The 26,508-nt window shown below is 59.3% G+C and overlaps 1 protein-coding gene across 1 annotated transcript; it reads left to right on the plus strand.

Moving 5' to 3' along the window:
• The first annotated feature begins 4,230 nt into the window (after nt 1-4,230).
• NR5A1 (nuclear receptor subfamily 5 group A member 1) lies at nt 4,231-24,802 on the plus strand. The gene is made up of 6 exons (XM_007115164.1): nt 4,231-4,332; nt 4,475-4,616; nt 6,684-7,309; nt 14,547-14,666; nt 16,672-16,819; nt 24,555-24,802. The coding sequence occupies exons 1-6, from the start codon at nt 4,231-4,233 to the stop codon at nt 24,800-24,802; spliced, it is 1,386 nt and encodes a 461-aa protein (XP_007115226.1).
• Nucleotides 24,803-26,508: the final 1,706 nt, after the last annotated feature.

The raw sequence follows: 26,508 nt of genomic DNA on the forward strand, positions 1-26,508 counted from the left end.
CCACCCAGGGCGGGGAGGAGGAGGAGGACGGACGGACAGGGCCAGCCTACTGTCCGCCCGCCGCCCGCCGTGGCGTGAAGGAGCTCCTGTGTGCCCACGGTCGCCACTGCCCCACCTGGGCCGCTGGAGCTTCCGCTAGGACCCCTGGTGCCCAGTGTCCACCCTCATCCAGCGTGAGAGCTCGCCTTCCGCTCCGTAAGTGAGGGCCTGGGCCCAGGCCTCTAATGGTCAGCCTCCCTCCTCAGTGCCTCCCTGCGGCCTGCACCGGCCACTGCCTGCTGCTGAGTGACTGGTGCCCGCTACTCTGGGCAGGGAAGGGGCCAGGGATCTCCCCAGACCTGCCCTCCCACCATGCTTCTGCCTCTTTTCCCCTGGGTGGCTGATGGGAGGAGCTAGGCCTATGGGGACAGGCCCTACAAGGGTCTGTGAGTGTCCTGCTGTCTATGGGTGCCCGGGTGTCCACAGGACTGTGTTGGCCCAAGCCTCGTAGTCTGTGAGTATGTCTATGGTCCCTGGGTCCGTCTTTGGGTCTCTGGGTCTCCCTGAGAGTCTGTGTTGTCTCCATGGATGTCTCTGAGTCTCTGTGCAGATTCATGCATCTGTGTCCAGTATCCATCTGTCAGTCCTGGTTCTGTGGCTGGGCCAGGTCTGTGTTTGCTTCCCTGGGTAGGTGGGTGAGGGGCTGTGATTCCCCACATGTTGAGCTGGAACCTGGGTCTGTGAGGGGTGGGTGCAATGAAGCCTGAAGGGTCAACCCAAGGGCTCCCAACCAGTGATAGTGGAACCTCTGGGAGAGGGGATCCAGGTGGAGGGGGCAGGGGAGAACAGGCTCAGAGCCCAGCCGCCACCCCACCTGGGTCCCCAGCCCAGACTTGTGCTTACACTGCCTGGGTCTTCCTCAACAATGTCCAGGAGACCCCCGTGGGCTCCACCCTAGAGAAGCTGGCTGGGGATTCCCCAGCCCAGCCCTCCCTCTCAGTCCCCTTCACTGCGCTGCAGAGGTGGTGCTGCTCCTGTTTTCCACTTTCTGAGGGCCCTTCCCTGACGGTTCAGAGGCAGTAGCGCCCGCCCGCCAGCTCCTGCAGATACTCTTGTTTCTCAGGGACTTGGGGTGGGGGAGTGGGGGGAGTCTGCAATAACTCTCTTTCCTCCCTCCTCACCGAGATTGTTTCATGAACTCTCACGGAAACGACAGAACCCCTTCTGTAGGGCCGATCTTTTCCATTTTATACACGGAGAAGCTGAGGCTCAGAGAAGCAAAGTGACCTGCCGGGGCTTGCATCGCAAGTCGGCCGCAGATTCTGCCCTTCATTCCGCTGAGTGAGCGAGATGGGACGTGGTCTGCGCGGGGTCTCGGGGTCTCGGCTCGCAGGACCAAGGCGCCAGCTCCAACCAAAGCCAGAGGCCTCGGGGTAGAGGCCCAGATGAAGCTGACCGCACCCAAGGGTCCGAGCCTTCAGCCTTCAGATCTGAGCCTTTCGGTCGCTGCGTCGCTGCGAATGCATAATTGTGGTATTTCCCGGCTTGAAGATCGCGGCTTTTTGGCTTTGCTGTTCTCAACACTCTCTCGGACCCTAGGCGCCCCGAGGGGGCAGGGGCAGGAGCAGGATGCGAGCAGGCGCCTTCCTCTCTCGGGTCTCAGTTTTTTCATTTGAAAAATGAGAGTGACCGAGTAGACGTCCCCCAGCCCAGAGCAATGGCTCAGCCCGTCCCGGCTCGACCCGAGGACCCCTGTGTCCCGGGGCTGCGGGGCACTCTTTCTTGCCCTGCCCCCAGCCCAGGTGAGAGCGCAGAACGGGAGGGGAGAGGGATTTCTCCGGTCCCTGGGCTCTGCTCTCCCAGCTCCCGCGCCTTCTGTGGCTGGCTTCGGGTCCTCACCAGACTTCGGAAAATTCGCAGGGTGGGATTAGGACGACTCCCATTTCCAGCCAAGCAAACTGAAGCTCAAGGAGGAGAAAGAGCTTGTCCCAGGTCTCCCAACTGGACGCTCTCCATCGATGCCGCAGTGCCAGGCATGTGCTTTGCCAACACTACTTCGGTTCATCCGCACGACCACCCTTAAGGAAGTCCAGTCATCATTCCCACTTTACAGATGAGGAAACTGAGGACCACAGAGGGGAGGAGATTTGCTTAAAACTCCAATAAGGAAATGTGCCTGGGCCGGGGGAGAACCCAGTTTCTACCCTTGAACCCACACCGTGGCCACGGCCTGCCACGTTCGCCCTACCTACTTCTACGCTGCCAAACGGCCAGCGCCCCCAGCGTGGCCCTCGCCAAGACTAAGCTGGATTTGCAGATAGGGACTCGCCTCCTTTCACCGCAGGCGGGTGGCCCGAGGATCCCAGGCGCCTAGCACCTGCTCGGATTCCGGGGTGCCTGGGCTCTGGGAGCCGGGATGGGGATGTGGGGAGAGGGTGAGGGGAAAGGCACGAACCCGTCTAGGGGGCGGCGGAGGGCGCGGGCCCGGCCGCTGCCCCCGGATACCGAACGCGCTGATATGGAGGGGCCGGCCCCTGGTCCCGGCTCGGTGGGTTCGCGCAGCACGCACTGGCGGCGGAGGGGCCCGGGTCCCAGGTGCGCCTCAGAGCGGCCCTGGAGGCGGCGGGGGCGGGGAGGCGGGGTGGAGGAGCGCCGGGGCCCCGCGCCGCCAGCCCCGAGCCCCCGCCTCCCCGCCCCCGGCCCGAACGGCCGTCATCGCGGGCGGGCGGCGCTGCGCCCGGGTGCGGCTCATCGCCGGCAGCGGCGGCGACGCGGCCAGGCGGTGCGGGGCTCGCGCTGGCGGGACGCGGGGCGCTACTGCTCCCAGGAGCCGCCAGGTGGGCGCCGGGCGGGCCGTGGCCGCCGTCGCGCCCCTTCGCGCTGCCCGGGCCCAGGCTCTGCGCGCTTCCCTTCTGGGGACTTCGACTCTCCGCCCGAGGTCTCTCCGCACGCCTCGGGCTCGGCCTCTCTCTCGGGGGCCCGCGGGGTCTCCGCCCGAGGTCTCAGCGCGTCGCGCCCCGCTAGCGGCTCCACGCCCTGCGCCCGCTGTCCCCGCTGCGCCCTCCTCGCCGGCTCTCCGCCCGATGTCTCGGTCTCGGCGGCACGGACTCGGTGGCACGGCCTCGGTCGGTCTCGGTCTCGGTGGCTGCCGCCCGCGGGCTTTGTCTCTCCCGGCCTGGGGGCCCCGCGGCTCCGCGCTTTCGGGCTCTCTGCGCGGGCGCCGTCGTTCTCCGCCTCTCTCAGCTCGAGCCCATGTCCGGGTCCGACTCTGCCGGGCCGCGCCTCTGAGCTCGGGGCCCGGGTCCGGCCGATTTCCGTGCGTCTTGCCGTCCCCGACCCCCTGGCCGGGCGCCTCCGTCTCTCCAGGTTTTCTCTCAGTGTCTCTGTCACTCTCTCTGCCTGGGTATCTCCCGTGTCTCGGTCTGTCTCTCGTCTATCACCGTGTCTCTGGCTTTGCGGTTGTCTCTCCCAGGTTTTCTCTTTGGGCCTCTGTCTGACAGTGTCTCTGATCTCTCTATCTCTCTCTTTCGTTCTCTCTCTCCCCCCGCCCCCCACTCTCTACCATCTCCCTAGCTCTCCGTCGTTCTCATCTCCCCCAGGTTTTCTCTGACTGGGCATAAATGTTTCTCTGTCACTCTCGGATTTTCGTTGTCTCTGTCGCCCCGGGGAACTCTCTCCGTTAAGCAGCGTCGGTCGGTGTCTCTCGCTTTCTTTTCTGCCCATCTCTCGGTCTCTCTCAGACTCTGCCTCTGTCTCCCTCGTCCCTGTCCGATCCCCAGAACGCTTGGGCCCCACTCCGACCGTGTTCGTTGGCATCTCCCCGGCGGGCGAGACAATCTCGTTTTCTCAGAATCGGGGTTTTGTTCTCAAACGAACGAATCCGGATCAAAGCGCATTTAATCCGAGAGTCCCAGATCGGGCGCGGCGGGGGGCCGCTCAGGAGGAGCCCCTGGGAGGGTTGGGGAGCGCGCGGGGCGGAAGTGTGGGGACAGGGTCAGCAAGGGCCCGGCAGGGGAGCTGCTGCAGGCACACGTGCTGCGGGCTGCTCAGGGCGCTCTAATGGGTGGCCTGCAACGGGCGCCCTCGACCACTGGCGCTGTGGTGGGGGCCGGGGGCCGGGCCATAAGGAGGGCGCCCTGGGGCGCGCGGCCGCGGTGGTGCAGGACCCGCTGGACCCAGGTCTGCGGCGCTGCCAGTCGCAGTCCCGCCCGCGATGAGCCTCTCCTCCCTCCACAGGCGGACGCCGCGGGCATGGACTATTCGTACGACGAGGACCTGGACGAGCTGTGCCCCGTCTGTGGGGACAAGGTGTCCGGCTACCACTACGGGCTGCTCACATGCGAGAGTTGCAAGGTGAGTGGGCAGCTGGCCGGCCAGGGACCGGCGTGGAAGGCTGGCGAGCAGCCGGCGGGAAGCGGCGGAAAGCCCTGCTGGGAAGTGCAGGGAAGGGGAGACGGGGCCTGTCCCCTCCCGCGCTGACTCCCCTCTCCCCCAGGGCTTCTTCAAGCGCACGGTGCAGAACAACAAGCACTACACGTGCACCGAGAGCCAGAGCTGCAAGATCGACAAGACGCAGCGCAAGCGCTGTCCCTTCTGCCGCTTCCAGAAGTGCCTGACGGTGGGGATGCGCCTGGAAGGTGCGCACGCCGCGCCTCCTACCCCGACCTCTGATGGCGAGGGGGCAGGGGGTGGGGGGCGGAGAAGGGGTGAGGGGAGGGTACCATAGGTCTTCTTAAAGTTTCTGGGGCCAGGCGATTAGCCCCTCATGTGACATTAGGGCCCTGATCTCTATGGGGGAGGGGTGAGAACGGATGTCGGTCTGGGTGAAGGGATGCATGCAGGACCAGCCTGGGATGGCTTGAGAAGTACCTAAAAGTGAACCCCAGAGAGATGACCCTCTCCCCAGCCCTTGTGTGCAGGGCAGCACAGGGCAGAGCCCCACAGAGCTCCTCCCTCTGCCAGGAGTTCTGTCACACCCCCACTGACATCCCACTACCAGCCAGAGGCAAGGTTTTCAATACCTTTACTGGAGTTCAAGTCCCAGTGCCACCACTTACAGGCTGGGTGACATTGGGCAAGTTCCTTAACCTCTCTGAGCTGCAGACTCCCCATCTGAAAGATGGGCCTAAGAGTAGTGCCTTCCTCCTTGAGTTAGTGAGAGAACTGTATGAAAAGCTCCTAGCATGGTGCCTGGAACGTAGAAAATGCTCAACAGGTTAGCTATTACTGTTATTCTTATTTATGTTACTATCTGTCCAGCATCACTGTGCAGCCTGTACTCACTCAGACCACCCATCTGTTCATCTGTCCATCCATCCACAAGATTCACTCAGTTCATTCACTCAGCAGGTTCTTAGCCAGGCCCTAGAGGGCTGGGTAATGGAGAGCAGTCGCCCCCAGAGAACCCAGGCCCATCCTTGTCTCCCCACCCCCACCCCTAGCTCTCTGTCCGGAGTGGAGGAAAAACGTTTTAGCAGGAAAAACTCAAACTCTTTGAGGGTGGACAGTCATAGGCTTCCACCCCGCTGGCCCCAGCCGGGCTGTGTGCCGAGCAGGCAGCTGTTGGTTCAAGTTTTTAAACAAAGTAGAAGGCCCCTGGTGGCTCTGAGAGCTGCAGGCCACAAGTCCTGTCACCTAGAGGAAGGGCCCCTGATGGAAGGGGGTTATCCTGTCCTGTCCCCAGAGCCCATGTGCCCAGCACCAGGTCCTGAGGGGCTCAGAAGAACTGGTTGTTGTGAACAGCAGAAACCCCTCGCGGGGCCTGAGGGGGTGGAGCAGGGCTGCCCCCCGCCACCAATGGCAGGAAGATTGGCTGCATGGGCCCCGGAGACACATCCCTTACTGAGCACCGCCCTCTCCCTCCTCCTCTCTCCCTTCTCCTGGAGCCCAGGGTGGGGTCCTGTCTGAGCAGGGGCTGGGGCCACACTTCGGGTGCAGAGACACACCTGTTGGGTCCGGCTGGTGACACATTCTTGGCCAGGCGGAGGGACATCTGGTCAGCAAGGGAGGTCCCTTCCCGCCAGCATAGAGCCCCAGTCAGCCCTAAACTCAGCTTCAGATTTGAAGGCAGCGGCAGAAACCCGAGTCATTTTGCAACAGGGGTTCAACAGAGTCAGGCAGTCAGTCAAGAAGCAGCTGGACACTGGGGACCCACCTGTGGACAAGGCTGACCACAGCCCACTTCCTGTCACCATCTCAGGCCCTGTGCTGGGCACCTGAACCCACTGCTGAGCCCCCAGAAGCTCTCAACCTGGGTCCATGGTACAATAGCACTGAGCAGGACGAGAGTGGGCAAGAGACAGGACATCCGGAGCAAGAACAGTGGCTGCTGCCTGGGTGAATCCAGGAACACTTTGGGTGATTAGTGGGCATGAGAGAAGGAAAGGGTTTGAGGCAGAAGGCATACCAAAGGCAGGGTGGAGGAAGTGCCAAGCAGAGGAGCAGAGAGATAGTAAGGTGGAGTGGAAAGAACACAGGGTCTCGTGGTGGGGGTGGGGGGATGATGGAGAGGTAAACAGGGCCTTGAACGCCGGGTTAGGGAGATTGACTTCCTCTGAACGCCAGGTTAAGGGCACCGGAGGAGCCATGAGAGGAATTGAGCTGGAGAGTGACCCAGTCAGATCGGTTTGGGGAAGAACTGTGAGTGGGGTGGTATGGCGGGTGGCCTGGAGGCAGTGAGCCTGCCCCTCTGCCTCTGCCCACAGCCGTGCGCGCTGACCGCATGCGGGGAGGCCGGAACAAGTTTGGGCCCATGTACAAGCGGGACCGGGCCCTGAAGCAACAGAAGAAGGCACAGATTCGAGCCAATGGCTTCAAGCTGGAGACAGGCCCCCCAATGGGGGTGCCCCCGCCACCCCCTCCCCCGCCGGACTACATGCTGCCCCCTGGCCTGCATGCACCTGAGCCCAAGGGCCTGGCCTCTGGTCCACCTGCTGGGCCACTGGGCGACTTTGGGGCCCCAGTGCTGCCTATGGCTGTGCCCAGCGCCCACGGGCCACTGGCTGGCTACCTCTATCCTGCCTTCCCTGGCCGCGCCATCAAGTCTGAGTACCCGGAGCCCTACGCCAGCCCCCCACAGCCCGGGCCGCCCTATGGCTTCCCAGAACCCTTCTCCGGAGGGCCTGGTGTGCCCGAGCTCATCCTGCAGCTGCTGCAGCTGGAGCCAGACGAGGACCAGGTACGGGCGCGCATCGTGGGCTGCCTGCAGGAACCGGCCAAAGGCCGCCCCGACCAGCCTGCACCCTTCAGCCTCCTGTGCAGGATGGCTGACCAGACCTTCATCTCCATCGTGGACTGGGCACGCAGGTGCATGGTCTTCAAGGAGCTGGAGGTGAGTCCCTCCTCCTACCTGGCTGGCCACTGGTTCTGGGGTGTCCCCTCAGCTGCCCAAGTCTCAGTCTTGGCCACCCCTTGAGTGGGGCTCTCCTGCCCACTGGCTTCAGGCCATGTCTGGGGACAGGGAGGCCACACTGGGGACATGAGGAGAGTTTCTGGTCCATCATAGCCTTCCTTGTCCCTGTCCCACCTCCTCACTCACCCCTCCCTCTTTCTCCTTCTCTGTTCCCTGAGTGTCTATCTCTCACGGCCTCTGTTTCTTTTACCTCTGCCTCTGTCTCTTTTGGTTGTCTCTCTCCCTGGTGTGCTATCTCTCTGCTTCCCTGTCTCTCTCTAGTCCCTTCAATCTTTGTCTCTTTCTCTCCCAGTCTGAGTCTCTGTCGACATTTATCTTTCTTTCTCTGAGACCCTGGGCTCTTGCAAAGGAATAGCTCAGTCCTTGGGAGGCTGTCTCTGGTTGCCCCAGCCCAATGTCAGGAAGAGGGTCCAAGCCATCCTGTCCTCTCATTTGGGGAGGCCACCACTCCCTGCTAGCCTCAGATATCACAGAAGCGTTCTTAGTATCTCAGAGTTGGGGATGCTTCTCCCTCCCAGCTAAGGTGAAAGATCTTACTGTCCCTGCATCTCTCATGCACGATGGTTAGTCCCACGTGTAAATGTGTGTGTCTGTGTGTGCAGGGAGTGCTAGGTGGGAGGGTAAGTGGGGGATTGCAGGGCCCGCCCCTCATCTTCCAAATGCCTCGGCTGCAAGGCCTTCCATTCCCCTGGGTTGAGGTACCTGCGGCTAAAGTAAGCAGGAAAGAAGCAGGAGAAACTAAGGCCAGACAAGGAAGAACTTCCCAATCATCCTGCCTAGTGGTTTGAAGCACCTGAAGACTGGGAGCTGCCCCTCTAGTGCCCTGGCTCCCTATGATCAGGGTTTCTGCCAACTTCAGAGGCCCCCCTCCCCCAAGCCTGGCCAAGCCCATCCTCCCTGGCCTAGATGGAGACATGATAGGCCTTTAGTTCAGGCCTATTGATGTTTGCCTTTTCCAGGTCAGTCCCCTTGGCTGTTCTGGGACTGGGTGTAAACAGCAGGGCCTGTTGCCCTCCCTGCTGGGGCCACTGCAGCCTTGAGCAGCATTGTCAGTGCTGACGCCACTCAGGCCTGGGCTTCCTCCAGGGGCATGTGGCCGGATGGGCCAGGGGTACTGTCTGCAGGGGCTGGGCTGGGCATGGGGGCCAGGGGGGATAGGATGAAGCCTGGGGACTGTGAACCCTCGAGGCATTGTGGAGCTGGGCGCCTGGGTTGCTCCGGGGCCCAGAGCAACCAAGCATTGGCCATAACGCCTTCTGCTTCTACTGTGGAGTTCCTGTCGTGGCTGAGGTCTGGGGATGTGCTGGGTGTCTGTCATGGGGTGGGACTTCTCACTGCTGCCCCGTCTCTAGGCTGACCTCATGGATAGAACAAGAGGCAGGGCCTCAAACAATCCCATCTGCCTTCCACTCGTGGCTGGAGGCCCTGGTGGGGGAGGAGGATCCCAAGACCCTTCAGTTGGTTGCCAGCTTTCCCTCCAAGCTTCCCATGAGCCCCCAGTGCAGAGGGGAGGAGGAGCAGAGCATTCCTGGCCTTCCAGAATCCTGGATCTAGGGGCAGGGCACTTCCTCTGGCCGCCTTCCTGGTCTCTCGGGGTTTTTCACGCAGGATGGGAAGGGCTTTTGTCCAAGCTTAGCTGAGTGTTTTTTCCTGCTTCTGGTTTCTCTGTGGTCCAAACCTTCCTGCTTCCCCTTCCCAGAGTCTCTGAATCAAGCCCAGGAATATGAACCATCGTTACCAGCCTCTGTAAAATAGCCTTGCAGATAAGTACCAGCCCAGCCCTTAGAGGGCCTCTCATCAGCCATGTGGAGCTTCTTTCCCACTGGTCCAATAAGCCCTGGGCTGATGTCTATTTGCAAAGCCAGAGGTAGGGAAGCAGAAAAATGTGAGGGGAGCTGAGTGACTCTTCTCTCTCTTTTTAAAAAATATTTATTTATTTATTTATTTATTTATTTGGTTACAGCTGGTCTTAGTTGCAGCAGGTGGGCTCCTTAGTTGCAGCATGTGGGCTCTTTAGTTGTGGCATGCAAACTCTTAGTTGTGGCGTGCATGTGGGATCTAGTTCCCTGACCAGGGATCGAACCCGGGCCCCCTGTGTTGGGAGCATGGAGTCCTATCCACTGTGCCACCAGGGAAGTCCCTGTTCTCTCTTTTGACTGACCATTCATTCCTCACCTCCGGGCAGGACACAGCATACAGCAGAGGGGGCTCCCTAGCTCTGAGAGTGGGGCAGTCCTTGTCCTGTGCATAGGGACACTGAAATGAATTGGACCCAGGAGGTTGCCAGGCTAGAGGAAGAGACAGACATGCACATAGGTAATGCCAACACAGGGTGCCCGGGGATCTGACAGCAGTAGAAAGGGGCCAAGGGAGGCCAACAGGAGAGCAAATCGCTCTATGTTAGAAAGTAAGGGAAGGTTTCTTTGATCTGCACCTCGCCAGAAAGCAGTCTGAGAAGGTTAAGGGTGTTCCGGGAAAGGGGACAGCAGAAGACCCAGAAGTGTGAAAAGGTACCATGTGTCAGGGAGTCCCAGGTGGTCCTATGAGGCAGGGCTGGAGAGGTAGGCAGGGTCGGAAGCAGAGCTTGGACCAGGAGTAGGTCCTTTGGCAGTGGGTGATGGACAGCCTGCCTGGGAAGGGCAGGCTCCCACCACAGAGCCTGAGATCTCCCCAGAGGCTTGCTCAGCCCTCTGTGATGCTGATGATGTCTTGCTGTCCAGGGGAAAGCCTGGGGTCTTTGCTGAGCTGATATTGGGGCTCCAGATGCCCTTTTGGGGTTGTCCTCCTCCAGCCTCTTTCCCACCTTGGATGTCCCTCTGCCTCCATTTTTGGGGGGGAGGTGGAGCACACCGTGTGGCATGTGGGATCCTAGTTCCCTGACCAGGGATCAAACCTGTGCCCCCTTCAGTGGAAGCGCAGTGTCTTAACCACTGGACCGCCAGGGAAGTCCCTCTGTCTCCATTTTTCCACCTCATGCAATCACGGTGTGTTAGATCTGACATGGTACAGAGGTTAGTAACACACACCAGAATCAGAGAGGCCCGTGTTCAAGTTCCATATCTGCCACTTATCTGGTGCGTGACTTTGGGCAAGTGACTTTATTCCTCTGGGCCTCAGTTGTCCCTATCTGTAAAAAAGGGGGAGTTGAAATAGTAGCCACCTCATAGGGTTGTTGGAAGGGCTTAGTGAGCTAGGGCAGGTAAAGAATTTAGCACAGGGTGCAGTGCCCAGGAAGTGTTCAGTGAGTGGGGGCAGTGGCTCCCACCCTCGCTGGGTCCCTCTGCCGCGGTACCATTGAATCTAACCTTGCAGGTGGTAGACAGGCCTGGCCAGGAAGAGGGAGAAAAGATACATCGTGTCCACGCTCCTCTGAGCACTAGAGCTCTGGGAGAAGACGGGGGCCCACCTTTCCCTGGGCTTCCAAAGCAGCTTCATACCTGCAAGGTAGCAGAAACTCACCTGTACATACTGCTCAGTGGGGGCAGGGTGTAGGCCCAGGCAGGTAGCCTCTCTGGACAGTCCCCGGGAAGGACAGCGGAGGATGCAAGATAGGAATCAGGGAGGTGGAGACGAGGGCCAGGAGTGCCTAATGACCCATCTTGACATCAGTTCACCCTTGACATCCAGCTCTGAGGCCCCCGATTGGCAACAGATTTAACTGCTTAGATATATGGTTTCATTTAAGTGGCAGTAACTCTGTCAGTCCTGGACTGACAAATGACAGCCCGCCAACCACTCGGCCGGGAGAGTGCCGTGGCCAGCCCGCGGCTTGTCAGCCACTGGAGAATTACAGAGCCCACTGGCCTTCGACCGCCAGACTGATCAGACCCCAGGGGGCTCCGGAGGGGGGCCTGCTGAGGAGGAGGTCATCTCGGCACGCATAAATACCCCGTCTCCCAGGCAGGCTGCAAAGTGTCAAGGCTCCAGGAAGATTTGTGGCAGACGGGCAGGAGGGGTGGGCGGCTGGTGGGCCCAGCAGACAGGCCAGGCTGATGAGGGACCCCAGGGCCGGACTGCACATGTCCTTGTTCCCGGGGTGGCAGGGTGGACTGAGGGTAGAGGAGGAACCTTTCGCTTAGGCAAAAGCCCACGGAAGGTGAAAACCAACCCCCTTTGGTTAAGTGAGCCTCTCAGCCACCTGCTTTCCCATGGAGAGGGGCTGGCAGCTAGGGCCCTCTGGTTTTCTTTTAAATAAAAAGGGGAGTGTGTGTGTGTGTGTGTGTGTGTGTGTGTGTGTGTGTGTGTGAGTGTGTGTGTGAGTGTGTGTTCATCTGTGTGGGGAGTGTTTGGAGTTTGGTGTCTTTATGTGTCCATCTAGGGGTAGAACTAGTAAAGAGTCTGGAAGGCACGATTGCTTGGCTGGTGGGGAGGGGAACCCGGGCCAGGGCAGAGTCCCCAGAATAGCTGACCATGGGTTCCCAGAACCCTTCACGACTGACACCGCTCTGCTCATATGTTTTCTCTAACCAAAAGAGGGAGGATTTATTTTTTTCCATTTCTCAGAATAGGAAATCAGGGCAGGAGAGGGTGTGTGGCTAAGTGGGAATCAGAGGGCACAGGGCACCAAAGCCCAGCCACCGTAGTGCATCTCTTTGCCCTGTACCCCTATCAGCCCCGTGGGCAGGGCTGCCCCCACTCCCGGGGTCTGAGGTCTGGGTACAGAGTCTGCTCCCAGGGCTTGGCCAGCCGGGTCACTGTGACCCCTTCTGCTTTCTGCCCAAAGCTCAGCCAGCTTATCTCCTAATTCTCCCCCTTATCTCTTGCGCTTCCACCTCCCCACCCCCTGTTCCTTTAATTCAGGCACAAGGGTGTCTGCTCCCTAGGGCCCCAATGGGTGGGGGGCAGAACCCAACTCTGCACGTCCTCCCTCCCTCCCCCTCTGCCTCCATCTGGGTTGCCCAAAGTGGGCCAGTGCGACTCCCGGACCAGGCACCTCCTGCTTGGGCTCCAGGAGTGCCAGCCTCCCCCACCCCGCCCCCCAAGAAGGCCAGCCCGGTGGGTTGTCTGTGCAGAGCCCAGCTCCCTGAGGTTACCTGAGGGGAGCCTCTGCTTCCTTATCTGTAGTGGGCAGGGGTGAGGAGTCCCGGGTGTGCTGGGAACGGGGCCTGGTCTAGGCGCTCACTGAGCCTTGCCTGCCTCCTTGGAAGCTGTGATGGGGAGGCTCTCTGGGGACCGGCCACTTCCTGAGGGGCGATAAGGCTAGGTGTGTCTTTGCGATGTATCCCTGCCTGGTTCTCAGTCTCTCCCGGCCCCTCCCATCCAGGGCTACCTGTGGCTGAGCCTCAGGTCCCCAGGCTGGGCTTCCTGTTCTGACAGTAATGGGGCTCTAGGACGGACCTTCTGCTGGGAGATGGAGGGGGAGGTATGGGTTCTTGACACGGAGGGGAGGGGAGGAGGGGAGGCTGGGAGGCTGGGGACTCGGAGCAGGATAGAGACAGACCCTTCCTCTTGTTCTCAGCCATACAGGCTGGGGAAGGGCTGAGCAGGCGAGGCCTGGAGGAAGCCTGACTGTGTGTCCAGCTGCTCACTTTGCCCTTTGTCCACTTTTCTCTCCCTTTGTCTGTCTGAGGACAGGCCCCAGGGCCACTCCCAGGAGAGGAGCAGAGCAGAGGGAAGGAGGGGGCTTCTAGCCCCCGAGAAGAGAGAGCTGTTGCTTAGGCCTGGGCCAGTTCCTTTTCAGGCCAGGGGCTGCCTGGACTACTCTGGTCTCCAGGTTGGGGGTTGTTCCTCCCAGACCCCACAGGTATCAGGGAAGACAGAGGCATGGATGGTGCCACCAGATGTTGCAGGTGCCATGTCCAGAGGATGGGGAGGGCTTCATGGGTGAGGTAGTGAGCCTGCCGTGAACTCTAGGGTGGCAAGGGTGGATCTTCCTGCACACCTAGTGTCAACAGCAGAGATGAACTAGACAGAGCCGTGTGACCTTGGGTAAGTTACTTGACCTCTCTGAGCTCAGTGTCCTCTCTCCATGGATTGGGGATAACACTAGTACCAACTACAGAGGCTTGTGGAGCTGCAGCGCAGTGACTGTTAGCTATCATGATTTGCATTCACTGTAGGGCATGGCCCAGGAAGGTGCCTGGGGGGTGCCCGTTGGGTCGATGGCGGCTGGCTGATGAGCCATGGATGCTGAAAGGGACTGGAGTCTGCACTGTGTCCTCCTAGGAGGACATGCTGCACCCAGCGCAATTCTGAACACCCAGAAGTGTTCAGTATTTGTCACTATGGAGAGTTGTGGACCGAGAATGCCAGCCGTGGCCCTGGCCTGGCTCTGCCTCTCTGTGACCCCAGGAGAGTCCCTTGCCCTCACTGGGTGGCAGATTCTTCATCTGGAAATAGGAGTTTAGGCCAGGAGATCCCTAAGGGCCCTTCTGGCTCTGGCATCCCATGGTCCTGAGTCCCACTTGTCATTGTCAGGAGGGTCTACTCTTGCCATGCTAGAATGTGGCGATCCCCCAGGCTGGAGGACAGTCCCTGCCCTCACACTGAGCGCCCCTCAGTGCAGCCTGGGGATTCCGAATCGGCCCCATGGGCCCTTCTATTCCTGCTTCTGATGTAGACCGTTGCCAGCCACCTGCTCATTCCCTGGGCCGGACCTCCTCTCTTCCCATGAACTTCAAAGCCCTCTGCACAAGACTGCGAGGAAGCCCTCTGTTTTCTCTACATGGCTCCTTTTTGAGTGATTGAGGCTGCTAGAGATGTGACCACAGGCCAAATGGGCACAAGGAAAAATTAATACTAATCTTCCCTTGCATTTAAAGGAATCCTTCACAAAGCACTTCCGTGGACATTGTTCTGTAACATTTATTCAGGGCTTAATATGTGCCAGACCACCTTCTAATACTTTGCCCACTTTCCAGATGAGAAAACTGAGGGCCAGAAAGGTTACAGAACTTGCTTAAGGTCATACAACTTGTAAGAGGCAGAGCCAGGGCCTGAGCACCTCCGTTGGACCCTCTTATTATTTTGCTAGACCCCTGCCACACTTTGATGAAGAAGACACATGGGTAAACTGGACACAGAGGTTGGGCAGCTTGCCCAGGTCACGTACCCAGTTGAGCTGCTGAACTCAGAGCTGGGAGGAGGAGGGGCGAGGGGACGGTCCCCAGCTGGACCATGGCTGGACCCTGGACCGCTGTGTGCCTCTTCCTTGCAGGTGGCCGACCAGATGACACTACTGCAGAACTGCTGGAGTGAGCTGCTGGTGTTCGACCACATCTACCGTCAGATCCAACATGGCAAGGAGGGCAGCATCCTGCTGGTCACTGGGCAGGAGGTGACCAGACCCTACTGTGCCCTGTCCTGACCCCCCACCACGCACTTCCAGAATTCTGGGCCCAGAAGAGGTCCCAGGCCTCTCCAGGGCTGGTCCTGGGCACCACTGAATATCAGCCCTTTCCCCAGGTTCATGGGATACCCACCAGCCCGACCTCCCTCTGATCAGCCCTAGCTTTGACCTTGAGAAGAACCAGGCCCTGGGAGCCCTGCTCTGGGGGAAGCAGCTCAGGGATGTGGGGAGGGTCAGGGAGGCTCTTGGAGGACGTGATGGTGGCGCTGGGTAGTGAAAGAATAAATAAGGGCTGGTCGGGTAGTGACGGCGTGGAGGGGCAATCCCCACCTGCACACACGCAGAGGAGGTGGCACGGGCCAGGCTTAGAGAGGCAGGTTAGGACTGCTGAGCTGCCGGGGGCTGCCGGTGTGCTGGGACATGGGTTTGGGGGGCAGGTGCCCTGTGGGGGCTGGGATGAGGTGAGAGATAAGGCTGGAGGTGTGGCTGGGGGCTGGGATGGGCAAGACCTTGCAGGTTCTAAATCCTGAATGGTGGATAGAAGGATGGCTGGCTGGCTGGCTGGCTGGCTGAATGGGTGGGCAAAGGGGTCTGGGCCCCAAAGAGCTCAGAGTCAGAATTTGGGCACTCTTAGAGCAGGGAATTTGGGGCACTAGGATGGGAAGCAGGTGGGGTGGCTCCTGGAATCAAGCAGGGAGCATCAGAAGAGTTTTAAGTGGGGAAGGACACAACCAGGTTGTATACGAGGAAGCGCATGGAGGGGGCAAGATGGGGGGTGAGGAGGAAATGAAGGCAGCCACCCGCTGCTCAGAAAACTGGGGACCTGGAAGGACACAATTCAAGGAGGAGGGGAGAGGAGGTGTAGGGAAGTGGAGGGAAGGAGAGAGAAGGAAAGGGAGGTTGATGCCCAGGGTCTAGCCTGGTGGAGGGAGCATCACTCCTGGGGGCGATACGGGAGGAGTGGGTTTCATAGGTGCTTGGGGAGAGATTTGAGACTGAGGCCCTGCTCCCCACCCCCTACCTCCAACCCTTTGTCCTCATCCTCTGTTCTCACCTGGGGGTCTCAGGCCATCCAGGGCCAGCAGAATGCTGGTTGCAAGGATGTAACTTTGAGGCCACCTGGGAGAGCCACCTGAAGGAGTCTGAGGTGTGAGTGTCAGCCCCTGTCAACATGTGGGTGGAAGTCTCTGAGGCTCTGTGACAGTCCTGTGCATGCGTGCGTGCGTGCGTGTGTGTGTGTGTGCTCCTGTATTTTATTGTGCAAACATCTCCACACACGTAAGTGGGTGGGTGTTGAGATCTGCCCGTCACCATATCAGTGGGAACATATACACAGGCATGTGTCTGTCTGTGTTACCATGTGATGTGACCCTACAAGGGTGTGTGTGTGTGTGTGTGTGTGTGTGTGTGTGTGTGTGTGTGTGTGTGTTCACGTCCTGAAGCGGGTGGACAAGGCTGTGAGTGTGTTCCTCCATGTGTGTGAACGTGAGCTGAGGTGTGGCCACATCTGCAGTCCAGGTGTCCATGTGTGGGCCCCGGGCGGTCATGTGGCCGCACCCACGCGGATCCAGGCACGGCTGCCCCGTCCCCCACCCAGCGCGACGTGGCGCTCACTGCAGACGCCACACAAAACACAAAAGCTGCTTGTACCACTGGGCCTGGCAGCGGCTCTTGGTGCGTGAAGAACCCTTCAGCTCTCCCTCTGCACCCACCTGCCTGGTGTCGGCTCTGCCGCGCGGGGGCCCTCAGCTCTGGGCAGTGCAGCAGGAGCAGGGCAAAGGGAGGGAGACACCAGACACTTGGGGAGCCAGGCGAGCTGGCGGGCTGGGCTGGGGGCCTGGGAGGGGTCCAGGGGCCTGAGGAGGTGCCGCGCCTCCCCCACCCCACCTGGCTCAGCTCTAAGGCTGGGCACCCCTGACCCCCAGCCTCCTACCAGTGCCTCCTATCCACGCCCTCCCCTTGTGTCCCTGACCCCTGCCCCCTGCCCACCCAGGTGGAGCTGACCATGGTGGCCGCCCAGGCAGGCTCCCTGCTTCACAGCCTGGTGCTTCGGGCGCAGGAGCTGGTGCTGCAGCTGCACGCGCTGCAGCTGGACCGCCAGGAGTTCGTCTGCCTCAAGTTCCTCATCCTCTTCAGCCTCGGTGAGTGGGCTGAGCGAGGCCTGGCCTGAGGGTAGGGGGGCGGGCTGGCAAGGAGACCCTAAGGTGGGGCTCTCCGATGGGGGCCTCTCTTAGTGAATAAAGGGGACCTGGCCCAGGGCCTGCTTCCTCTCTGGGCCTGATTTTCTTTGTTTGGAAGGACAGAGGGCCAGGATAATGTCTAAGGCTTGCCCTTGATGGGACAAGGAGCCCTCCTGAGGATGTGGTAGATTCCCAGCTGACAGCCCTAGAAAACTGCCGATGCCACCCCAGAAAATGCCCGTGTGATTTCAGGAGCTTCTGATCCCTGGCTCCCATCCTGAGGTCCCCGTGTTTCCTAATTCCCCGCTTGAAGGGTGTCTGAATTGTGACTCTGAGCTCTTTGGGGCCGAGGCCCCTTTGCCCATTCATTCATTCATTCATAAAAGACCCCAAGTCCCTGTCTTCAAGGAGCTGACCTTCTGTTGGGGAGAGAGACAACAGCATAATATGATTAGTAAAATGTATAAATTAGTGAAATGATTCGTAAAATGTATAGCCTGGAAGATTTCGGTAAGTGCTAGGGAGGGAAACAAAGCAGGGCAGGGGCAGAGGGCCAGGCCAGACCGCCAGCTCGCCTGGCTCCCCAGGTGTCTGGTGTCTCCCTCCCTTTGCCCTCCTGACCCCGGCCCAGCCTGTGCCGCTCAGGTCTCCACCCTCTCTCTGAGCTCTCATCAGGTCAGCCTCCTTTTGTCCTTCTTCACCCAGCAGGCATGTCCAGTGCCCTCCCTGTGCCCAGCAATGCCGCATTCACAGAGGTTTTCCCTGCTCTCAGGCGGCTCCCAGTCTGGGAGAGGCCTCCAGCCAGTTCCATCAGGGCTGAGACAGAGAGATGGGGAACCCAGGACGGGGAGCAAGGGATCTGCCGGGAAGACTTCCTGGAAGGGCATCTGAGCAGGGTCTTGGAGGATGAATAGGAGTTTTTTTTGGGGGGGGGGATAAATCTTTTAGCAGAGGTGTAGATGGGATGGAAGGTTGGAACAGAGGGGTGTGAATGCCTTGTCACCTGGGGAGGGGGCAGGATCGAGACGCTGTCTTTGTGGCAGATGACATCACAGCCACAGTCTGGCAAGGGTGTGCCTGCTCAAGGGTGGGGGCAGCTGGGGAAGCAGCGGGTAAGAAAACAAGCTGGGAGGGGGTGACTAGTGACGTACTGACTGGGGGAAGCCCTGTGTTCAGGCCGTGGCCGTGTGACTGGGTGCCTGGGCTGGGCCTCCTGACTCTGCTGGCACAGCAGGGTGGTAGCTGGAGGGCGTATCGGCAAGGCTGCAGGGGTTGGTAGGGGTCGAGCATGCTGCGGGGTGGGGGCTGAATCTCGGGCAGCCGGTTAGGAGCCTGAAGCCCTTGGCGGGGGCCTCAGGGACCTGGGTCAGGCTGGCTCCAGCTGTGGAAGCCCCCTTCCTCCTCTGCCTGCAGTGGTACCCTCCTCCCAACCTCAGTTTCACCAGAGCCACGGATGTGTGTGGTTTGGGGTGTGCAGGCTCCAGGGGTCATGTGTCATGAACTTTTTTGTTTTGTTTTGTTTTGTTTTTTGTTTTTTGTTTTGCGGTACGCGGGCCTCTCACTGCCGTGGCCTCTCCCATTGCGGAGCACAGGCTCCGGACGTGCAGGCTCAGCGGCCATGGCTCACGGGCCCAGCCGCTCCGCGGCATGCGGGATCTTCCCGGACCGGGGCACGAACCCGTGTCCCCTGCGTCGGTAGGCGGACTCCCAACCACTGTGCCACCGGGGAAGCCCTAGACTATGAACTTTTATGGGCTAGTGGGATTTTATGTGTCATGTGGTGTGAGCAATCTGTATATGGCTGAGTGGTGACTGGAGAGATGTGGAGATGTGAGGGATTTGAGGGGCGTGCTTGGGACACATTGTATTGTAGTGTGGGCTCTGTGGTGGTTTGTGAGGTGACCGTTCTCGACCTGACTGCCGTCAAGAGGCCACTAGGAGGTCTTGGGGAGGGTGGGGCTGCCAGCCACCAGGTTCCTTGGCCAGTGCTCCATCTTGGTGCCCCCTGCAGAGCAGGGACCGTGTCTTGGCTCTGCAGACCACCCGGGGCCTGAGGCACACGCCGGCAGCCCTCAGCCCCTCTTCCTACCAAAGCCCCAGCGCTGGGGACTGCCAGGCCCGGCACAGCCTTGGCCTCCACCAGGTGATAAATCCAGGACTCCTCCTTCTATGGGGTGTAGGGAGGACATCAAGGCTGAGCCCAGCCCTCTTCTCCTGGGTCCAGGCAAGGGGCTGTACTCAGAACCATGAGTGCACAGCCCCTCCTGCATGCCAGCCTTCATCCTGTTTTCCAGAGGAGGCAGTTGGGGCCGGGAGACTGGGAGTGTCTACAGTGCTTGGCTGGAACAGGCTGGAGGGGGTAGGACGGAGAAGTGAGAGTGTGCACGTGTGTGTACACATGCGAGGCAGGGTGGAGCAGTGGTTAGGAAAGGGGACTAGCGATGGACCACCTGGATTCTAAATCTAGACCCTCTCTGCTCATGGGCTCTTGAGCAAGTCACTCCCCTCTCTGAGCCTCTATTTCCCCATCTGTAAAATGAACATCATAATCATCTTTAACTTGCTATGAGATTTAATGAGAAAATTCCCCAAAATGTTCAGTGCGTGGCCTGGCCCCTCAGAGTATGCATCAGTATTGTTTCTATCATAGCCATCATTAAGTTCTCGAGCAAATGAACAAGTTAGTGAATGAAGTGAAGGAAGGAACGAGTCTCTCTCCGTCTTTATTGCACACTATGTGTCTGGCACAGTGCCTTGTCTTTGGGGACAGTGACCCTCAGGGTGGGGGCCAGAAACTCCAGTGGTATTGGGGCTGTGAGGGGAGAAGATCCGGGACCCAGGCCTGTCCGAGCTCGTAGGTGTGCAGTGAGAGGAGCCCAGGGGAGCCACAGGGGCCGCTGGCTGACAGGTTCCAGGTGTGGAGAGGAGCCTGGGCAGTCCAGTGTGATCAGGGCTGGGCCAAAGAGGAGAAAACAACTATGCCTAGGATATCAGGGAAGTCTGCCTGGAGGAGGGGCCTCTGAGCTGGGCCTTGTAGTATGAGCAGGAGTGTTCTGGGTGAAACAAAGCAAGGAGCAGCAAGGGCATTCCAGACTGAAGGAACAGCTTGTGCACAGGGATGGGTGCTCCTGAAAGTCTGGAAGTACCTGTGGGGCAGGCAGAGGGTGAGGAGGAGGCTGGAGAGGTGGGCAGGGGCTGAGCTGTGCAAGGCCTTGAATGCCAGGCCAGTACGTTGAACTTCCCTTGGGGAGGATTTTCAGCAGGGAGAAACATGATCAAGTTTGAATTTTGGCAAGGTCCTTCCAACTGCAGCATGGGAAAAGGATGGCAGGTGGCAACCCAGAGCCCTGCAAGAGGCTAGACGTGGGGCTGGGGTGAAGTGGATAAATTTGGGCAAGACGCGGGGGGAGGATTTGCCCAGAGTCTGGAAGGTGGGAGGGGGCTACTCCCATGATCCCACCCAGACCACCAGAGCTGGGTCCCCAAGGGAACTGGGGCGCAGAATGGGGTGGCCACTTGCCCCTAGTCCTCCAGCTGGCATGCAGGGCATCACCCCGGGGCAGCGCCTCCCCGGGCTGCTTCAGCCTGAACTTGTGTGATGGCTGTCCCCCAGCCCCTCCGCCCTTCAGCCCGCTCAGCGCCTCCTTCTTGCCTGCCTCCACAGAAGGGTGCCATTTGGTGTCTAAATAGCCGGCTCAGGCAGGCGCGAAGGCAGGTAAGGAGGTTTAATTAAAATTAGTGCCTCTCTCCTGGCAATCGCGGTGTTTATGAAGATGGGCCCGGCTGGCATTGTTCCGCAGAGGACTTAATCGAAGCTTAATGGATTGACCTAACATTCGATTTCCTGACTTGCATTGAGGCGGCGGCAGCAGCATTCCCTTAAGCGTTTGCAATTTACCCACTGCTCGTGCCAACAAAAGGCGGCCTGAATAGCAGCCCCACTCGAGGGGCCATTGTGCGCGGGGGCGCCTGCCTGAGTCACCGCTATTGGGACAACATTCTTTATGCCTCGCTGGAATGAAAGGATTATTCAAATATTCAATTAAACCGTGAAAAGGGGGCTTTTCTGAGAACCTGGGGGCCCCCGGCTCCGCAGAGCTAGCGGGCTGCTCTCGGAGGTGGGGTTGCCAGCTCCCAGCCCCCTCCTACCTCCCACCCCCCGGATTGCTGGGAGCTGAGCAGGCCCGGCTCCAGCCTGCGGTGGCTCAAGGCCCAGAGCTGGGCAGGTGAGGTCCAGTTCTTCGGTGCCCTGAGAGGCGGAGATTAATTTGCCCCCGTTTTGCAGATGACGGGAAACTGAGGTTCAGACTGGGGAAGGGACTTGCCCTGGGTCACCTAGCTGGTGGTGGAGCTGGGGTTTGAGCCCCTGACGCACGAAGGGGGCGTCTCCAGGTTTGTGTGTCTAAGGAAGGAAGGGTGTGGTGTCCCGAGGGGTGCTGGCTCTGTCACATCCAGCATCCCAGAGAATCTTCACGACAGTCCCTTTAGAGGCAGGCTGGGAGAAGGGGCGTGACTTGACCACGTTCCTCTCCAAGAGGGTGTCCAGAGTAACCTTCCTGGGGAAACCAAGGACCCCAGGCTTGGTGGCCCTTGGACAGGACTCCTGAGTTGGATGGAACATAAAGTCATCATGTCATCTAATCCCCCAGGAACCAGGGTCCAGGCTTGACCCCGCATCCAGGCCTGACCCCACCTCCACTTGCCCATAGTGCTTTGGAGCCAGAGAGATCTGGGTTTGAATCCCGGCTCTGGTATCTGTCGTGTGCTCCAGGCCTGCCCCACTGTCTCCGTGCATGGAAGACGCCCTTTCCTGCCTGCCTGGGAGTCTGTGGGGATTAAGTGATGGCGGGGGTGGGGGCGGGGAAGGTGCAGCAGGTGCGGGGGGAACGGCTCTCCGGTCTTGTACTGTAGTGGCCAGGGCTCAATTAGTGACCGTGCTGCCCGCCCCCAGCCCTGTAGCCCACCTTGTGGGGGCAGTGGGGGTCTCCAGCCTCCCAAGAGCTGCAGGACCCATAGAGCTGCTAGGAAGGGGGTGTCCCTGAAAGCTGTCCTTGCTCTGCACCTCCCCACCCTGCACTCCGCCCTGCTGTCCCTGTCACACTGCTGCTGGGAACAGTAAATCCTGGTAAAGCCGAGGCTCTGGTTGGTCCTCCCCAGCCCCCTCCCACTCCTGCCTCTACTGCAGCATCTTATCCAGTCCTCCCTGCACCCTCACCTGTTTCTTCTGGGCCCCTTTACTGCTGTGTGGCCTTGAGCTGGTCCCTACCCTTCTCTGGACCCCCAGCCTCCTATTGTAAACTGTCAGAAGACAAGTAGGAGAGCTGCCCTGTGCCTGGTGGGGACTGAAGGAAGGTAGGTTGGGATGGAAAGAGATTGGGGAAGGGATGGGGCCAGTAAGAACCTCTTGCCCCCAGGAGACGCTAGTTAGGTGGGGAGACTTCCCATGACCTTTGAGTTTATTTGGAGGGGGCCAGGCTAGGGAACAGGGCTGCTATGTACAGTTGGACAGGTTGTTACTGAACAAGGGCACCTAGACAGGGGAAAGGTAGAGGCTGAAATCCAGCCTGCATGCCCCTCACCAAGCTGTCTTTCTGTGGACATGGGGGACCTTCTTTCTAATTGGCACAGGTGCCTTATGGGCTAATGGTGATCCTGGGGAGGCCAGGAAGAATATGACCCTGGCTCACTTACTGAATGAGGTGAGGGGGTTGGGGACGAGGATGGGAGGAGGCCCAGATCCTGCCATACGCCCTGGGTCCAGCTTGGGTTTCCCTAAATCCGACTTTGGACAACACAGGCCTCGGCGGGCATGCTGGGGGCGGCTGGGGATCAGGGTTGCCAGGAGCATCCAGCCCTCCTGGCGCAGTGGGTGTTAAGAGGGATTAGAAGGGCCAAGGGCTGTGCATGCTGGGCTCCGGACTCCCCCACAGCAGCAGGGCTGGGAGTGATGGGAACGCAGGGGAAGTGGGTGGACGACCATCTTCTGAACCGCTGGACAACGCATCCCAGGCCTGGCGCAGCTCGGAGCAGGGGATGGGGACACGTTCTGTGGATTCCTGCTGACTTTCAGCCCCTAGGCAGGGCGCCAGCTGGAGATGCTGCCCAGGAGCTGAAAAAAGCCTGCAAGCAGTGATGAGGACTCCTGTGACAGGAAAGTGGCCCTCCATGGGCACCCCTGGGGGCCAGGCACCTGGGCAGTGCCCTGGCACCGGAGCTCCCCCCACTGCAAGGTGGGCACGGCCCCTTTCATAGAGGAGGAAGGCCTTCAGGTCGGGAGAGAACAGGGCACAGGCCACCGATTCTAAACGGTGGGGCTGGGATTTGAACAACCATCCACTTCACGCTAAAGACACTTAATTTTTATTTCTTCACTGGACCTCCAGGACAGGGGATGCATTAACCACACTCCTTTGTCCCTGGTACAAATGATCATCGGTCCACGCAGAGCCACCCACCCGCCTCTCCCCGCCATCCCCAACCGTCCCCTTTACGTTTAACTCGGCTCTTCTTGTTTGTCTCTGTTCTTACACAAGGTGCATGCTTTGTGCGCTAGTGTTTTTAATTTAAGTTAGGTGGCTTTATCTTATAGATCTCATTCTGGAGCTCCCTTTTTTGTTTTTTATCTTAGTTTTTGTTTTTTTTTCCACTCAGCCCCATGCTTTTAAAAGTCCGTCCACTTGCTCAGTACTGTGTCTGCTCCATTACTTCTGTCTACTGCACAGGACTCCCGGGATGCAGCCACCACCTGGCCATCCAGGCCACCTCCCCATCACCGTAAATATTGTTGCAGTGAACGTCCATGGCCCCATGAGAAAATTTCCTTGGGGTACCAGAGCCTCCTGATTGGTCAGAGCATGGACCAAAGGAGTGCCTGTCACACTCTAGAATGGGGGGTGGGACCCCTCCGCTCACAGTGCGCCTCTCTGGTGATGGTGCCGATGGGGGATAGTGATGATGGTGGCGGGGTGGTGGTGCTGACGGTGCCTACCCCGAGGATGATGGCAACAGGATGGTTTTGACCATGGGGCTGGGGATGGTGCTGTTCCTGGACATGGTGAGAGTAGGAGTAATAATAACACTAACACACTGAGTCTTATGAAGTGCCGGACACTGTTCTTCTGAGCACTTTCTACATATCAACTCCCTTAATTCTCACAACAATCTTGCGAAGTAGGCACTACTGCCACCCTGTTTTGCAGATGAAGAAATTAAGAGGTTAACTAACGTGTCCAGGGATACACCTGGTGAGGCGGGTGATGGTCTTGGTGATGAGGGTGGCGTTGATGACAATGGCGGCAGCGGTGGTGACAGGCGCTTGTGGCTGGGTGGTCAGTGGTGGCCGTGTGTGTGATAACCGCAGGCCTGTTAGTGTCAGTGACTGCCGCTCATGGTGGTGTTCAACCAAGGTGTTGATGGGGACGGTGATCATGGCAGTGACGGGAATGACGGTGGTTTGGTTGTTGATGGCAGCAGTGACCGTGTGTGAAGACCAGGGATGCTGCTATCGGTGACTGATGCTGGTGGCAGTGTTCATCAGCAACGGTAATGGCACCGGGGTGGTGACGGGGAGATTGTGGTTCGTTGTTGATGGTGGCAGGGCCCATGTCTTTGGTGATCATAGGGATGTTGGCATTGCTGATGCCAGTGACGGTGTTGATGGTGTGATGGGGCTGGTGAACGGCTCCTCCCTTTGCAGATGTGAAGTTCCTGAATAACCACAGCCTGGTGAAGGACGCTCAGGAGAAGGCCAATGCCGCCCTGCTCGATTACACCCTGTGCCACTACCCGCACTGCGGAGACAAGTTCCAGCAGCTGCTGCTGTGCCTGGTGGAGGTGCGGGCGCTGAGCATGCAGGCCAAGGAATACCTGTACCACAAGCACCTGGGCAACGAGATGCCCCGAAACAACCTGCTCATCGAGATGCTGCAGGCCAAGCAGACCTGAGCTTGGGCCAGTGACGGGGGGAAGGGGGGCCGGGACCGGGGGAGGGGCCGCAGCACCCCTGTGGTCTCCAGATGGTTTATTTGATTATGCTGACCCAGGACCCCACCATGTAGGCCCCTGCCCCTGAGCTCTCTGAAGCCCTGCGTTTGGGAAGGTGGGTGAAGGTGGGCAGGGCCTGGCTGAGGTGGGGTGGTCTCCACTAACCACTGGCACTTGCCTGCCACTCAGAGTGCCCCAGGGAGGTGGCTGCTAACCACTCCCTCCCTCCCCCTGCTCCCAGCTGTCTGTCCTGGAGTCTGGCGCAAGGGCCCAGGGAGGAGGTTCGGATTCCCTGGTGGGCCTCAATGTCCCTTGAATCAGAGGTCATCCCTTCCCCCTCTCCTGGAAACAGAGGCAGAGAGAAGTTGAGCGGACATCAACTCGGTGGGGGGGGGTGGCGGGGGGGGGCGGTGGGGAGTGGAGAGGATCTCCAGAACTCCCTCCCAGAGACCAGGAGGGAAGCCCTCTGTTTTGTTAACTAGGGATAACAGAGTTTGCAAAATTAGGCAAGGGACTGTTGGGCCCTAGTGGACACTGGGAGACTGGTTAGGACCCAAAGACCTCCTCCCTAAACCCTCTATCCCATCTGACGTCTGCAGGGGAGAATTTTGACATGTTATCTGCAAAGAATTTTGCTGCAATCATCTTTCTAACCCTCTCCCGGCAGAGGAGAAGTTTGGCACAATCAACGTTCTAGCCCCACCCACAGTTGGCCCTCCAGGCTGGTATTTATCTGCAAAGCTGTAGTCAAGAAGTTTTTTGTTTGTTTGTTTTCGTTTTATTTGTTTTCTAATTTAGATACTCCTTGAAAGGTGTGTATGTGGAGGGGCAGGGGACAGATTTGAGGTCTGAGGCTGGCACTGGGGATTTGCACCAAGACCAGCCCGTGGATTCTTCCCAAACACCCTCATACCAAGTACCCCATGGGTGGTGCTGGGTCATTATTTCTGAGCCCTCACTCCAATCCAGAGGAGAGCCTGCCCCCACCCCCACCCCAGCCCACTAGAGGACCAGCAGCCTGGCCTGCGGGGGGCTCAGAGTCTCTGTGGGTGGGAACCCGGGTGATCTTGGGGAGGGTGTATGGGTCTCCAGATCAGGGACATTACTGATGAGCCGTCTTTCAGTGGCCCCTCCCACTGGGTTCCTTACTGTACACCCTTGAAGCTGGGCCTCAACTCCCTGGCCTCAACTCCTGTCCTATGTCCTGAAAGACACTCTCCAGGGCCAGACACAGGGGAGAGGCCTCAGCTGTCCTCTGTCACCGGGCTGGGCATCCACTGTCTGTCCTGCTTTCACGTTACCGTTGCAGCTTGCGCTGAGCTCGCCCAGCTGGAGATGACTGGGCATCCCCGCCCCCCCGCCTTCCACCACCCTGTCTCAGTCCCCACCCCTCCCCCCTGAAACATGTACCCCTGGCCAGGCTGGCGACTCCCAGCCCCCAAATGAGAAGTGCCCTTAAGGCCCCCACAGTGCCCGCAGCCCTGGAATAAATTTTGCAGTTAGTTTCCAGCTACCTTTGACTATTTACATTCTAGGGCCCAAGGAGAGCCTCCTAAGTGGGTTTGGGCTGTCTAGGGCAGGGCCGAGTGCCGAATGGGACGAAGGCAACACCTAGGTAACTTTCAGTTCCAAACTGGGGGGAGGCAGGATGGGGTGTGAGGGCCAAG

This window comes from Physeter macrocephalus, chromosome 9, assembly GCF_002837175.3.
Source record: "Physeter macrocephalus isolate SW-GA chromosome 9, ASM283717v5, whole genome shotgun sequence".
NCBI classification, from domain to species: domain Eukaryota; kingdom Metazoa; phylum Chordata; class Mammalia; order Artiodactyla; family Physeteridae; genus Physeter; species Physeter macrocephalus.